Source organism: Cnephaeus nilssonii (assembly GCF_951640355.1).
Source record: "Cnephaeus nilssonii genome assembly, chromosome: 12".
Taxonomy (NCBI): domain Eukaryota; kingdom Metazoa; phylum Chordata; class Mammalia; order Chiroptera; family Vespertilionidae; genus Cnephaeus; species Cnephaeus nilssonii.
In genome coordinates this window covers 40,740,010-40,755,167 of record NC_137083.1, presented here as the reverse complement: position 1 = coordinate 40,755,167, position 15,158 = coordinate 40,740,010, and the positions used below count along the sequence as shown (strand labels likewise).

General features: G+C 46.1%; 1 protein-coding gene across 9 annotated transcripts in view; it reads left to right on the top strand.

Moving 5' to 3' along the window:
* Positions 1–15,158, top strand: part of ATXN7L1 (ataxin 7 like 1) — a 239,909-nt gene that overhangs the window by 214,945 nt on the left and 9,806 nt on the right. For 6 of the 9 annotated variants that reach the window (XM_079785976.1, XM_079785974.1, XM_079785981.1 and 3 more), the window contains 3 exons: positions 7,301–7,493; positions 11,367–11,488; positions 12,885–13,190. In XM_079785976.1, coding sequence (XP_079642102.1) covers positions 7,301–7,493; positions 11,367–11,488; positions 12,885–13,190 — 621 coding nt within the window. The remainder of the gene's footprint in view (positions 1–7,300; positions 7,494–11,366; positions 11,489–12,884; positions 13,191–15,158) is intronic. The other 3 variants (XM_079785983.1, XM_079785977.1, XM_079785978.1) reach the window with 1 other exon arrangement.

Here is a 15,158-nt window from a genome sequence, read left to right as displayed (position 1 = left end):
CCTTAGAGGGGGCATTCTGAGTGTTCAGTTTAAGCAAAGAACAGGGTTAACTTTTATTACTGTGTCCCCCAGGACCCAAACTGTGATGAGTTGGCCACTGCACAAACACCTCCCTGTTCAGCTAACAAGTAATCTAAAGCAATCCTGTTGTTTAAGGGCCCACATGCCAAGGACTCTGCAGTGGTCTGTTCGAGTCATCGAGCTTAAGCAATAGAACAGGCCAAACAACTGACCATATGGGTTAAAGTCCCTGAGAATTAGTTTGCATCAGGTGCTCAGGTAAACTGTCTGTGTGGCTTACACATCAGTCACTGAGATTGTTTAAGGATGAGTTGTGGTGATTTCTCTGAAGTGTACATCGTGTAAAACAAAACAAAACTCGAAAGACAAAGGTATATTATTGAAACATTTTTCTTTCTATACTCCCCCCCCCCCCCATTTTTACCAAAGATAGCCAAACTGAGACTAATTGATCTGCAAAATAGGTCTCGTTTCAATAAACTTGGCCTGGTTATTTGTATAAGTTAAGCAAGAATAGTAATTAACCATATAGGCCTCTAAATCTGCTTAGCTGGAATTTTCCTAAGGAATCTTCAGATTGAACTTGAGCCTCCCAAGGCTAGAAGCCAAGCTGCATACTGGCCATCAGATTTTGTCCGCATTACCTACAGGTTTTGGTGAATCCTCTCGTCTCAAAGTCCCCAACATATCCTGAGGTTCTTTCCTTGCATCTCCCAGGAGGCGATCTTTGTTCCTCACCTGGAAAGCCTGCTGTGAACCATGTAAACTGAGTACCAGGCTGTTTTCCCAAAGGGGCTTTTATTGGCTTCCAAAGTCAATTTTAACTCCTCAAAGCTTTCTGGTCCGAGTCTGTGCATGCCTCTCTCATACATGGTGTTCTAGTCAAAGCCTTGGTAATAAAACCAATCTAATAGATTCTTATTGAACTTATGCAAATAATCACATTGCCATGAAAATAAAAATACTCCTTACTGTATTCTGGAGGGATCAAGCAGTGAGAAAAAATAAATGCTACAATTCTGCTTACAGAGGTATAATTTACCAAATTGTAAGTCATAGGTAAACAAGTTTTCCTTTTATCTGTAAAAAAAAAAAAGATTAAAAAGTCAGCAGTGTCATACAAAAAGTCATAACAATTATAACCATTCTCATCAGCAATGGGCTATTTGTTGGGGGCGTTTTATAGCCATTCTGACAGGTGTAAGGTGGCTTTAATTTGCATTTTTCTGATGTTAGTGACATTGAGCATCTTTTTATGTCTATTACTCATCTGTGTGTCCTCTTTGGAGAAGTGTCTATTCATGTCCTGTACCCAATTTTCAATTGGATTGTTTATTTTTTTATGATGAGTTGTATGAATTCTTTATAAATTTTGGATATTAACCTCTTATTTAATGTATCAGTGGTGAATATGCTCTCCCATTCAGTGGGTTGTCTTTTCGTTTTATTAATGATTTCCTTTGCTTTGCAAAAACTTTTTAGCTTGACATCGTCCCATTTATTTATTTGCAGAAAACATAGTCTTAATAAATGCTTAAAGTATTAGGACATTTCTAATCTCATGAGATAAGAAGTCCAAAGGTGAAAGGGCACCAGTCCCCAGAGATCAGGAATTGGCTCAGCTTCTCTGCTCTTTTTTCAACCCACTCTCCTCGCTCTCCAAAGTCCAGAGCAAGATGGTTGCAGCAGTTTCAGGCACATCCAGGTGAAACAAGATCCAGTGAAGGCAGAAACCACCTTTTCCTTGTGTCTTTTTTTTTTTATTATTATTGATTTCAGAGAGGGAGAGAGAGATAGAAACATCAATGATGAGAGAGAATCATTGATTGGCTGCCTCCTGCACACCCCACACTGGGGATTGAACCCACATCCCAGGCATGTGCCCTTAACTGGAATCAAACCCAGGACCCTCCAGTCCAAAGGCTGACGCTCTATCCACTGAGCCAAACCAGCCAGGGCCTTTGTGTCTTTTTAAAGGTGAGAAAAATCTTTACAAAAGCCCTTCCCCAAAATATATTTTTTCTTTTCTTTCTTATGCCCTTTTCTAAACCAATCATCATTAGCAACATGAAACAGGTTTCATTATTGGTTTGGGAGTTAAATGAAGGCTGGGAATTCATCATCATATTACCATATTTCTGCTGATCTTTTTATTCTTTGGAGCTAATGCCTTTTTTATCCCTTTACTGTGATTTTAGTAGGATTTTGGGAGGAAGACCAAATAAGTGTTTAATCTATCTGCCCAGTTAATGGGAAGTTCTTCTGCCACTTTCTCACTCAGAAAGTATCTGTACTACTAGCTCACTTTCTTTTTCTTTCTTTTTTGTTATTAAATTTTTCCCATGTACAGAGGTAAGAGTATAATATAATGAACACTCTTATACCTAGTTTGAAGAATTATAATATTCAGATTTGCAATTATATTTATTTTATCTACCAGGTATATTTTTATTATATATTTTGAAGTAGATTGCAGATACCATGGCATTTTTAAAAATATATTTTATTGATTTTTTACAGAGAGGAAGGGAAAGGGATAGAGAGTTAAAAAAATCGTTGAGAGAGAAACAGCGATCAGCTGCCTCCTGCACATTCCCTACTGGGGATGTGCCCGAAACCAAGGTACATGCCCTTGACCGGAATCGAACCTGGGACCCTTCAGTCCACAGGCCAATGCTCTATCCACTGAGCCAAACCAGTTAGGGCAATCCCATGGCATTTTACTTCTAAAGATTTCCAAGTGAATCTTTAAAAAGTTAAGATTAATATAGGGGTGCATATATTCATTCTGCTTGGTGTTTCGGGATTCTTTTTTTTTAACATATTTTTATTGATTTCAGAGAGGAAGAGAGATGGAAACATCAATGATGAGAGAGAATCACTGACCTGCTGCCTCCTGCATGTCCCACACTAGGGGTCGAGCCCTAAACTCGGGAATGTGCCCCGAGCGGAAATTGAACCATGACCTCCTGATTCATAGGTCGACGCTCAACCACTGAGCCACGTCAGCTTGGGCCAGAATTCTTATGATATATTCCCAGAAGTGGGATCACTGGGTCAAATGGCAGTTCTATTTTTAATTTTTTGAGGAAACTCCATACTATTATTTTCCATAGTAGCTACACTAGTCTGCCTCTCCACCAGCAGTGCATTAGGGTTCCCTTTTCTCCACATTCTCACCAGCACTTATCATTTGTTAATTTGTTGATGGTAGCCATTCTGACAGGTATGAGATGATACCTCATTGTCATTTAAATTTGCATATCTGATTACTAGTGACCTTGAGTATTTTTTCATATGTCTCTTGGCCATCTGTATGTCCTCTTTGGAGAAGTTTCTATTTAGATCCTTTGCCCATTACAATAGCTAAGATCTGGAAATAGCCCAAATGCCCATCAATATGAGTGGATAAAAAAGATGTGGTGCCCTGGCCAGTGTTCTCAGTGGTTAGAGCATTGGCCTGTCCCAAAGGGTCTCGGATTCGATTCCCAGTTAAGGGCACATACCTGGGATGTAGGTTCGATCTCTGGTCTCAATGGGGGTGCACCAGGGCCTCATGCGGGAGGCAACCAATTGATGTGATAGACAAATCAATGTTTCTCTCACTCTCTCTAAAAAATTTCCTTGGATGAGGATTAACAACAACAACAAAAGATGTGGTGCATTTACGCAATGGAATACTATGCAGTTGTAACAGAGAAGGATCTCTTATCCTTTGAGACAGCATGGAGGGAGCTGGAGAATATTATGCTAAGCCAGTCAGAGAAAGATGATCATATGATCTCACTTACATGTGGAATTTAATGAGCAAAATAAATTGACAAACAAAATAGATCCTGAGACATAGAAGCATGCAACAAGCTGACGAATCTCAGGGGGAGGGGGATAGTGTGGGAAGAGATGAACCAAGCAACTTATATGCACAACCCATGTACACAGACAATAGTTCAATAAAGGCCTGGGGCAGGGATGGGAGCGGGGTGGAGGGGCTCATGGGGGGGGGCGGAGGAAGAGGGATATCTGTAATACTTTCAACAATAAAGATAATTTTTTAAGTGAAGATAATTTTCTATGTAATGATGCTATTATTACACTTAACAAAATCCAGCTGACTTGTATCTCCTGCAGGGCAGGGAGGTCCTATCACGTTGGGGAAAGCTTCAAAAAGAGCCTACTAAGGGACTCTTTCCCCCTCCCCACGTGGGAGTCTGTGCTGTGAGATTCTTTCCCCTTCCCCATGTGGGAGTCTGCTTATTCTTCAATAAATTTCCCCCTTTGCTATACCATCTTCCATCCGTGGATTCATTCTTCGACTCCGATGGGCAAAGAATCCGGGGGACCATCCTGCCCAGGGGAACACCACATGTTCCAGTCCAAAATCCCGTAACAAAAGCATATCTGTCTTTTGTTTCTCTGAACTTGTACATGGTTCGCCATTAGACTGCATGTGCTGAACTGGAACTTTTTGTTGTTTCTGCATAAACCCAATTTTGCTGGAGAAATATCTGGCTATCTATTTGTCAAAGGCCAACAAGTTAAATAAACTATGCAGCTTTTAGAATGGTAAAAAAAAAAATAGAAAGAGCCTACTAGAAAGTTTGGAAGCAACTTAAATGTCCATCAATAGACTAGTTAAGTAAATTGAGATATATCCATGCTATGGAATACTGGGGAATATTAAAAAATATGACATAGTTCTATACATAGAATTATTTCTACATTATCACTAGTTTTTTTTTAAAGTGTAGCCCTGGCCAGTATTGCTCAGTGGTTAGGGTGTCAACCCGCCCACCAAAGTGTTGTGGGTTCAATTCCAAGTCAAGGGTATGTTCCCGGGCTGCAGGTTTGATCCCCAGCCCCTGTTGGAGCATGTGCGAGAGATAACCAATCAATGTGTCTCTTTCATCTCTCTCTCTCTCTCTCTCTCTCTCTCTCTCTCTCTCTCTCTCTCTCTCTTGCCACCTTTCTCCCTCCCTTCCACTCTATCTAAAAATCATTGGGGAAAATGTCCTTGGGTGAAGATTAACAGAACAAAAACATGTCTCAAAATAGTATGTACAGTGTGGTCCAATTCTTGCTTTAAAATGCACGTGCCTGTGTATGCACAGTAAAGAAGTCTGGAAGGATATAAATCTAAATGGTAATAGCACTTGAACTTGAGTGGCAGGATTGTGGATGCTGTTTTCTTTCTTTATACATTTCACCAAAAATGTTTTACTATTTGGGCCTTCAGCTGTAAACCGGCAACAGTGTAGTGGCCCCTTCTGATACAGGAGAGTAGGTATCGGGGAGTGCAGACGGGGAGATGTGCTCTTTGGACGGTAGACTTTTAACATGCAAAGTGAATGGCATCTTTGTTTTATAAGTATGGGAAGGTGATAGTCAATAATAAACTGTCATATGATGGAGGTCTTGTAATAACACTGAAAAACTATCTATGGCTTTCTTTGGGGGATTTTTAGGTTTGTTTGTTTTTTATTGTGGTAAAATATACATAACAAAATTTACCATTTTATTTCTAAGTGTACAGTTCAGTAGCATTAAGTACATTCACATTGTGGTACAACCATCACCACCATCTCCAGAACTTTTCGTCATTCCATACTGAACCTCTGTACTCATTAAACACAAACTCCCCTTCACCCCCACCCCCGGTGCCTGGTAACCACTGTTCTACTTTCTGTCTCTATGGATTGGACTATTCTAGGAACCTCACAGAAGTGGAATCATACAATGTTTGTCCTTTATGATTGGGTTATTTCCCTTAGCATAATGTCTTCATGGTTCATCCATGTTGTAGCATGTATCAGTATTTTATTGTTTCTTAAGACTTAACTAATATTTTGTATGGATATACTATATTTTGTTTATCCATTTGTCTACTGATGGCCACTTGGCTTGTTCCCACCTTTGTGGCTTTGTGTTTAAACGACTATGCTTTCGGGATCTGGTTTGAACTCAGGCATTTCACACCTAGAAAGGTTTTGTAGCACAGAGGATCCAGAGTGGAATGGAGGAGAGAGAGACAGGGCCACAGTGCTGCTTCATGTGACTGGAAGGGGCAGCTTCCAAAGAAGAATGCAGAAAACCAATCATTTTAAGGATCTTGATTTTTCTCCCCAAAAATTTTTCTTCTCCCTATCTTTCTCGCGGGTCAATCACCTAATGAAAGTAGAGAAGCAGTAAAAACAACTGACAACTAACTTTGGCTCTTTCTCTTCTAACTCTTCTCCTGATGTGATGTGTTTGTTTTGTCTTGTTTCTTACTGCTCAGTAAGCATGCAGTTCTGTCTCTTAACGTGGCATTGCTTTTCTATGAGCTTAGCTATAATTTAAATGAGTTCTGTTGGATTATTTATACACATGGAATTCATGTATTCCTTCATTGAGAAACATATTTCTTCAACATCAACTATGAGCCAACTGTGCCAGCAGGAGGATCGAATGCCTTGTCAAAAATTAAACATTCAGCCCGGCCAACGTGGCTCCGTGGTTGAGCGTTAACCTATGAACTAGGAGGTTCGATTCATGGTCAGGGCATGTGCCCGGGTTGTGGGCTCGATCCCCAGTGTGGGGCATGCAGGAGGCAGCCCATCAATTATTCTCTCTCATCATTGATGCTTCTTTCTCTCTCTCCTTCTCCCTTCCTCTCTGTAATCAATAAAAATATTTTTAAATGTAAACGTTCATTCTCAGAAGATACAATTAAACTCCATGTGGCATATTAAGACATTATTAATATCTTAATAATATTAATAATATAAATATTAAGAAACTGACCTGGCTGTGGGGTAAGGGTCTTGTGGCTTATCATTGGGACAAAATCTTTTTTCATGCAAGTATGATAACAATCTCATAAAGCCAGAGTTTAGTAGCAAAAAAAAAAGAAAGAAAAGTGTTTGTAGGGCTGTCTTTTATCGTTTTGATGCTTTGTCAATTGGTTTGAACTTGTTTACGGGGTTGACCTTCCTGTCAAGTTCCACCTTCAAAGAGAAGCAACTACATGGCAAGTACAGATTACTTACATGCCAGTGGGTGAGTGGTTATGACTGACCTCGCAGAAGACTCTGCCACGTCCCTGTATTCACATTCCGCCGGCACTGATGCTTTCCCCTGATGCCCCGATTCAGGCAGGGCACAGCCTCGGCTCCGCCAGACCTGTGGAGAGCTGGTCGCTGCTGACCTCTCAGCTGCCCCCGCCCTGGAAAGGCTGCTTGGGCCGCCTCCTGCGCTCTGTTGCCTCAGAAGGGTTTACTCTGTGTGTTCTCTCTTGCCTCAGACCATCCTCTGCAAATAGCATAAGCAGCACCACGTCTTCGAACCACAGCGGCTGCGCTCCGGAAGGCCCCGTGCCCCCCGCTGCAGGTGACCTCGCCAGCCGGCTGTCGAGTGATGAAGGGGAGATGGACGGTGCCGACGAATCCGAGAAGTTAGACTGTCAGTTCTCCACCCACCACCCTAGGCCGCTTGCGGTAGGCCACCGGCATCTCCCTCCATGTGTTTCCCTTGTGCTTCGTGGGCATGCAGGGGGTGGCGTCAGAGGGCGCCCGCTCCGAAGGAGAGGTCGTCAGCACCGTGTCTTACGGGAAGGCTTACCCTGAGATTGAGTGATCGCCTTAGCAGTACCCTTAAACACCTGAGTGTCTGTGGCCCACCTGAAGCATTCATGCTTGAGAAGTGGTGTTTATGTAAGTGCACCGGGAAGCGGGCCTTCTGGCTTTGCCCATCGGAGAACGGAGCCTCTGATTTCAGGAGTTCGTCTAGCTCACCTGCGTCGGGAACCGTCTGTCGTAGCAGCGCCAGGTGCCAGCCCTAGCTGGTTGTCTCCCCTGTCGGTTCTGAGTTTTATTGTTATTAGTAAGTGTGACCATATGGCACTGGTACTGAGTGAGTGTGTGTGTGTGTGTGTGTGTGTGTGTGTGTGTGTGTAAGGAAAGGAGGAGGCATTTCATGTCGGCGTGATTGCTGATGAACAGAAAGGTCAGTTTCTTCCCAAGCCTTGAAAGAGTCCATTTAACAACTCAGGTCATCGAAATCGAGGTGGGGAACATAAGGAGGCAGGAGCTGGAGGCTTGTCCACGTTTGCCGTGCGAGCACCTGAGAAGGAGGTGCCTGGTGCTGCTGTCCCTGAGCTGAATGCAGGGGGCCTGGAACACGGGGCCCGTGGCTGGTTTCCTCTGGGGCCAGCTGGTTTCCTGTAGGAATCGTGTTGACTCCTCCTAGAGCTCAGGGACTGTGTCGGTGAAATCAGCCCTGCATCAAGATAGAGCGACTCCTTCTTTCCTCCTGTCTGTGAGATGAATGAAGGCCAAATTCACTTCCTGTTGCTGGGGATGATGGTGACCTGGACCAACAGCCTGAGACCTTTGCCTCTTAGCTATTTCAGAAATAGGGATAATCAGGAATGCCTTTGACTGCCAGTAACAGAAAACTCAACTCATACAGTGCATGCACTGCGGTCATCTAATTATCTCATTTAACAGGAAGTCTAGAGGTGGGTGGTTCCACGCAGAGGGGCGCTCTGTGCAGCCTCTTCCCCTTTCACACCTGGTCTCGGTATGTCTGCTCCGATCCTCACCCAGTAGCATTTGCACGGATGGAAAGGGACAAACAGAAAGGGAGTCTTCTCCTAAGGTGCTATTTTATACCATTTCATTGGGAAGAAAATCTTCCTGAACCGCCCCCCCCCCCACCAGATTTCCCCTGCCATCTACCAGAAGTGGGCCACATGCCCACCCCTGTACCACTCGACAGCAGAGAAGGATGGGATTGCAGTGGCACAGGATGGAGCCAGCACGATTCACCCCAAGGTTCTGGGAAGAGACCCACCCTCCCTGCTCACTGCTCCATGTCACATATCAGAGCAAAAGTGTGGTTCTGTTAGCAAGGAAAAGGCAGGGAGAGGTGGGAGTGCGTGGCAGTTGAGGAGATTGGCAACCTGTGGGGTCTGCCATAGTGGCCAGTGCAGTGAGGATCTGCGGCTCTGCCAAGGACATAATATGTGACCAGGAATAAGAGCCTCTCAGGGCACCTGGCCTTGCATCTCTATGGAATTAGAGATACAGAAAGCAAAAACAAAAAGGTGCCCGCGCCCCCCCCCCCCCCGGCCCCAGGTCGGGGAGAGAGACTGGGCTCTACCAGAAGACCAGAGTCTGGAGCACATCAAGATGTTTGTCCAGCCCCGGGTGGCTCATGTGGCTCATGTGGTCCCGTGCACCGTAAGGTCACTAGTTCAATGCCCAGGTTGCGGGCTTGATCCCCAGTAAGGGGGAGTGTAGGAGGTAGCTGATAGATGTTTCGCTCTCACGTCCATGTTTCTCTCTCTCCCTTCATCTCTCTCTAAAAATCTTCAATAAAAAAGAAACAACATTAACAGTTCTGGTGATCATCAAAAAGAGCAATTTTCTTCAAAGATGTTTGTCCAAATGACAAGCTGCCAGGCTACAGAGGATTCGAATCACTGGGCTCTGCACACAGCGGATTGGTGTGCCCTTAATGTTTTGCTGATTTAATGGGAAGGCCATGGATTTGTTTCTTTGCTTTGTCCTTTCCCTCATGGTCAGTTGCTATATTAAATCATTTTTGTAAAGAGCCCTGGTTCAGTGTGTTGTTAGCAACTGGGATGAAGGAAGAAAAGATGTCTCGACCTGGAAGAGCTCCCACTGGATGCTGGGGACCAGCTTCCACGCTGGGGAACCCCCTTTGTGTGTTTTCTTGCTTGGTCAATACGCACTTAATATGAAAGTGCAGGAGAGCGTTTTTCATCAGAAGTACCAGGTTTGATGGGTAGCAATATTTGAATACAAAAGCCCCCAAACATAAGCAGGAACCAAACAAAGGGAAGGTCTTGCATTTGCTCCTGAGAGCTGTTCCAAAGGCCGGTTCCAGGAAGGGTTTGTGGAATGAGTGCCAATCCAACACTGTGTCTGGGATGGAGGCCAGGAGCTGCTGGGAGGCCTGGGGAAAGGGAGAGGAGCCGCATTTGAGTTATAGAGTCATTTGCAGACTCGTCTGAGCTCTAGACCAGCCAAATGTCACCTTCTCAGAGGCCGCTTCTTGCATTTCTGGTTGTCCTAACATCATAATAAAATGATGTTTATTAAACATCTAACTGCCTATATTTCAGCCATATGTTTTCAGTGTGATGGTTTGATTTAAACATTTTGTGGGACCTTATCTCTCTAATCCATCATTTAGCCCAAATCCCTCCTATCCTCATATTGAAGAAGAAGATAATTGGGCCCCTGGCCTTTATACATTTATAATCAAGTCAGGCACATAGGCATTACATGTAACATAAGACTATGTAGTGATTCCAAGGTGAAAGGTAATAAAGTGTGCAATATATATGGGGTGAGAGTTCATAGAGGCTAAGTTACTCATATAAAGACCACTGGACATGAGAGTCTTGATTAGGGCGCTGAGGGAGGGGAGAATTGAGGTTGACAGAGAAGAGGGAAGAAGACAGGCAGACGGAATAGCATGAGTATAAGCTTGGAGGCAGTGATGTGTCCCCGGGCAGCCCACAAGTGCCGATAGGAGAGGAGATGACGTCAGGACTAGGAAAGGAGGAGGAGTATAGCCAAGTCAGAAGTGAAGTGACTCTGTTGACAACAGGTAGGAAAGGTATGATCAGTTGCAGAACATCAGAATGAGGTGTTTCCGTTACTGTGATAAGAAGTAAGGAACCATCAAGTTCCTTAAGAGGATGGATGAACCCTGGCCGGTGGGGTTCAGTTGGTTGAGTGTTGTCCCTCACACCAAGAGGTTACTGGTTCGACTCCCTGTCCAGGCACGTGCCCGGGTTCTGGGCCCAATCCCTGGTAGGGGACATGCAGCAGGCAACTGATCAATGTTTTGTTCTCACATCAGTAGTTCTCTCTCTTCCTCTTCTTTCTCTCTCTAAAAATCAATTTTAAAATCTGAAAGAAAGAAAGAAAGAAAGAAAGAAAGAAAGAAAGAAAGAAAGAAAGAAAGAAAGAAAGAAAGAAAGAAGATTCAATAAGCAGGTGGTGCTAAAAAAACATCCTAGCTGCTGAATGTTGTTGGTTTGGGGTTTTTCAACCTAAAATGTTGGCTCAGTCCCAGATATAGAGAAGGTATCCCTCTGTGCTATAGAAAATTAAACGTTACTATTGTTGAGTCATAATGTGATGTTCTGCAGAAAATCTAGAGCTCAAACTAAAGCACCACAGAAATATTTTTGGCTCCAGTACTATTTGCTTCCTTATTTTGAGTAAAATTGTACCCCTGTGTGTTTTTATGCAAATGTTATTTTTCTCTGTATGGTTTATATTAGCTTAGTAACCTGTAATCAAAATTAAAATGTGTTTTTTCCCTCACAGTTTTGCTCATTCGGGAGTCGCCTCATGGGACGAGGGTACTATGTGTTTGATAGAAGATGGGATCGTTTTCGATTCGCACTAAACTCCATGGTAGAAAAACACTTGAATTCACAGATGTGGAAGTAAGTGAGCAGTTTTTGTGCAATATGAGATCAGAGCTGCCCCACAACTATCTGAACCCCAACTTTCTAAATGAGTGTCAGTAGCTGGCTTTTCATAGAACAGAATGGTTCTGAAGTCAGGATTCATGATAAATTCTTAACTGTCCGCTCTTAACGGCTTGCCTACAGTGCTTCAGAGGCACGTACGATGTGTGTGATGCTTTGTCTTCTTTGTGTTGGTAATCTTCTAAATGAAAAGGGTATTAGAAAAGAGCTTATTTAACAGTTACAAAGGTGCTTTTTTGCTGTGAGTAAGAACATGTAAGGGTATGAAGAATATGTTTCTGTTTGTAATATTAAGGCTATAATGTCAATACTAAAAAATGTCAGAACGGTTATAGACCAATTTCTAATTGCTTAATGTCCTACGAAACAACATGTCCACCGGCCAGCAGGGCAGATCCGGAGTGATGTTGTGAAGGTGGTTAAGCTTGTCTTTGGCCCTTCCCACCTCCCTAGACCCCTCTCCTCTCCTCTGCTCACACTGCTCTCTAACCTAAACCCAAACTGACGTTCCGTGTCTCTGATGTCCCTTTATTCTCCAACACCTCCCGATGTATTTACATTTCCATAGGAGTGTCCTAAAAAAGGAAGAAATCTTCTTGACTTAGGAAAATGCTATTGTGAAGCAATGACAGGCTAGACCCTCTCAAACCACAGCACATAAGAGACTGCCATTCTGGCCACTTGATAACCCAAGACCAGCCTGCTGCCTATCCCCACCCCCACTCCTGCACAGGTGAGCTCTTCAGCTATCACAATCCCTCAGAACCGTGGCTCCCTCAGACCTAAGCCCAGATGGTTCAGGAAAGCCAACTCTGAACCCCTCGCCCTGCCCGGTGAAAGCCAGTAAAGGCAAGGAGGGCATCCCTGAGAAACGAGAGGGTCCTGGCCGCGGGGATGGGAACAGAATTCAACACCTGCCCCTCTCCCAGGCAGCCGTGATGCCCAGAGAGCTTCCAGACCTGAACTCCAGGAGGAGTGGCCTCTCACAGTGGGTTTAGGACTAAAAGTTAACACTTCCTGTAAAGCAGGAAAGGGCCATAGAGAAGCTTATCATTTCTTCCCATTGAAGTGACTGCCCCGTGGGTCTGAAAGGCACCCTGGATACTCGTGTGCCCCTCCTAAACAGCAACAGTCGGTGCTGCATGCGGGTTGCCGTGTCCGCGGGTACTGGTTAATTTGTCCTTCTGCGATGGCTCCCCCACGATGGCGGCCGGCCTCGGGATTCTCGCAGCTCGTTGCTCTGCTGTGTTTGTGGAAGTGTAAAACCCAGGCACGTGGAAGGAATGTGTTTATCTGTATTTCGCTACCTGGTGTCCTGTCAGCTCAAGCTCCATATTCCTTTCCTCCTCAGGCACAGAAACCCGAGCCACAGGGCATCAGGTCCCTCCCCCCTTTTCAGGACTTGCCTAACCAACCTACTGTCACTGAGCAACATTGGGGCTGCCTGGGTGTCAACTCTGGAGAGCGTAGCACCCCGCTGCCCTCTCAGCCTCGCTGCCCAAACCCCAGGCCCAGACGGGCCCGAACCTGGAGGGATGGCAGCCGATGAGGGCGTGGAAGACATTAGGAAGAAAAGGAACGGCCAAGACTCTTTTTTCTTTAACAAGCATTTAACTCTGCATCAGGAGACGCCAACACAGTATTCTCTTTCAGCCAGGTCAGCATCTGGAGCTCCATGCCAGCTGGCAGGGGAGGATGGGCACTGTCCGTAACTTACTCGCATCTGTGGGCTTTTTACGGGACTTCCCTAGGCCAGTGTGCAAGACTTAAACCAGGCACAGCCTGCAGAGCTGAAACCCACCGCCGTCTGGCCCCTAGACAGACACATAAACCGCTTAGCATGGGGATAGGGGGTCCCGGGGACAGTGAGCTGCCTCATGGCCCTTGCCCTGCACCCCCCGGCCCTCCTCCCCTCCTGCCTCTGCTATCCACTTAAGAATCATGGGACAGGAAGGAAAGGGAGAGAAAGTATGCCCCGTCCCAATCCTGAGTGTCAGCGAGGCGAGATTGAGGACTTGAGCTCAGCTTGTCCGCACAAGCCGAAGCATGAATTCATGCTATTGATGGGAACGTTACAAATGGGGACCTTCAGGGTAGATCCCAGTTAAGGTCATTGAATGGGGTCCTCCCTCAGTGAGCCAGCTGGTCCTTGCAAACAACGTTTTATTACAAGTAACTGCCGAGCCTCTACATGTACTTCTACCCAGACTGTAGCCGGTAAGAAACCTGAGGCGAGGGGAGATGGAGCGGAGGCCTGCGGTCCACAGAGAGGCAGGAGAGCCGCCGCAGGGCCAGTGTGCTGACGCCGCACACGTGACACGTGGGAGATGCTCCGGGGAGGGCGTTGTGCAGTGCCAGGCAGTCTGAGGGCGTGTTTAGACCTTTCCAGTCTGATGATATGGGAGTCCTTGCCCAGCATGCATAGTGATGTTGCTACTGAGAATCACCTGCTCACCCATCCACCCACCCATCCATCCATCCATTCGTTCACTCATTCGTTCATTGCAGTAAGTCTTAATGGAGCACTTATTTAGGGCTGACAGGATCTTCTACACTCTTTAGGCTTGAGAGAAAGTAGATTTTCAAACACCATTATGGCCACAGAAAAATGGCAACTTTATTCTCTTATCTCTGATCTCCTCAGTCTGGCGTTTTCAAGGACTCCGTTTGTCTATATTCAAGGATTCCACCCTAAAAATCGAAGCCAGCGCTTCACCCAGCTGCAGGCAGAAACGGAATCCTGAGAGCGCAGCGCTAGGAGAGGCATGTCCTTGTCAGCGGGGCCTCTTTCCAGAGCCCCCTGATGCCTCCGCTGGGAGGGTGGCCGCCCCGGGAGAAGGGACTGGAGAAGCCCCATCTCACACCTGGCTCCAAGCTCCTGGGGTGCAGGGCGCAGGCCTGCCCGCCGTCAAGTGCTGCTTTCGAGGAAGGAGCGTGAATTCCTAACTGCTGGGGATTGACCCCCAGGGGCACAGGGAGGGGGCAAGGTGGGAACAGAAAAGAGCCATTTGGCAATACCCACCTGGCTCCTGAGGTCAGTATTCTGTCCTGCAGATTGGGCACAGGTGGTGGCCGCAAGGCCCCTGCTCCTCCTGGTCCCCAGGCCACGGTTTGGAAGCGGGAACGGTTTCCAGCACAAGCCCAGAGATGGGGTTTGCAGGGAAGCCCCAGGAGTGGCCACCACCAGGGCCGGCCTTAGGTCCCAGAGGATGAGAGGCCTGGGGGGTGCTCCCAGCCACGCCCAACCGCCAGGAAGACCTTCCCCTCCACATGTTCTCCTGGGCCCAGGCCCTGCCTTTGTTCAGAGCAAACCAGAAATTCCTGACCTCTTTCTCTGGATGCATGGGGGTCCCTGTACTCTCGCCCCTTCCTAACACAGGTGGAAGGGCAGCCACCCCAATTATAGCTCCTCTGAGTGAGAGCTGAGACGAGGTGGGGGTGGACAGGGGGAAAAAAATCAGTCCCGGGGCTGGGCAAGTTGGCATCCAGGAGCCACACGCTCACATGGCGGTGCCTCTCCATGGAATAAACCAGAGGCTGCAAAGAGGAAATGCAGGAGGAGGCGGGCTGTGAGAGAGGGGGGGTTTCCCACTCTGCCTGGAGCCGAGAGCAGGGTGGGGAGGCA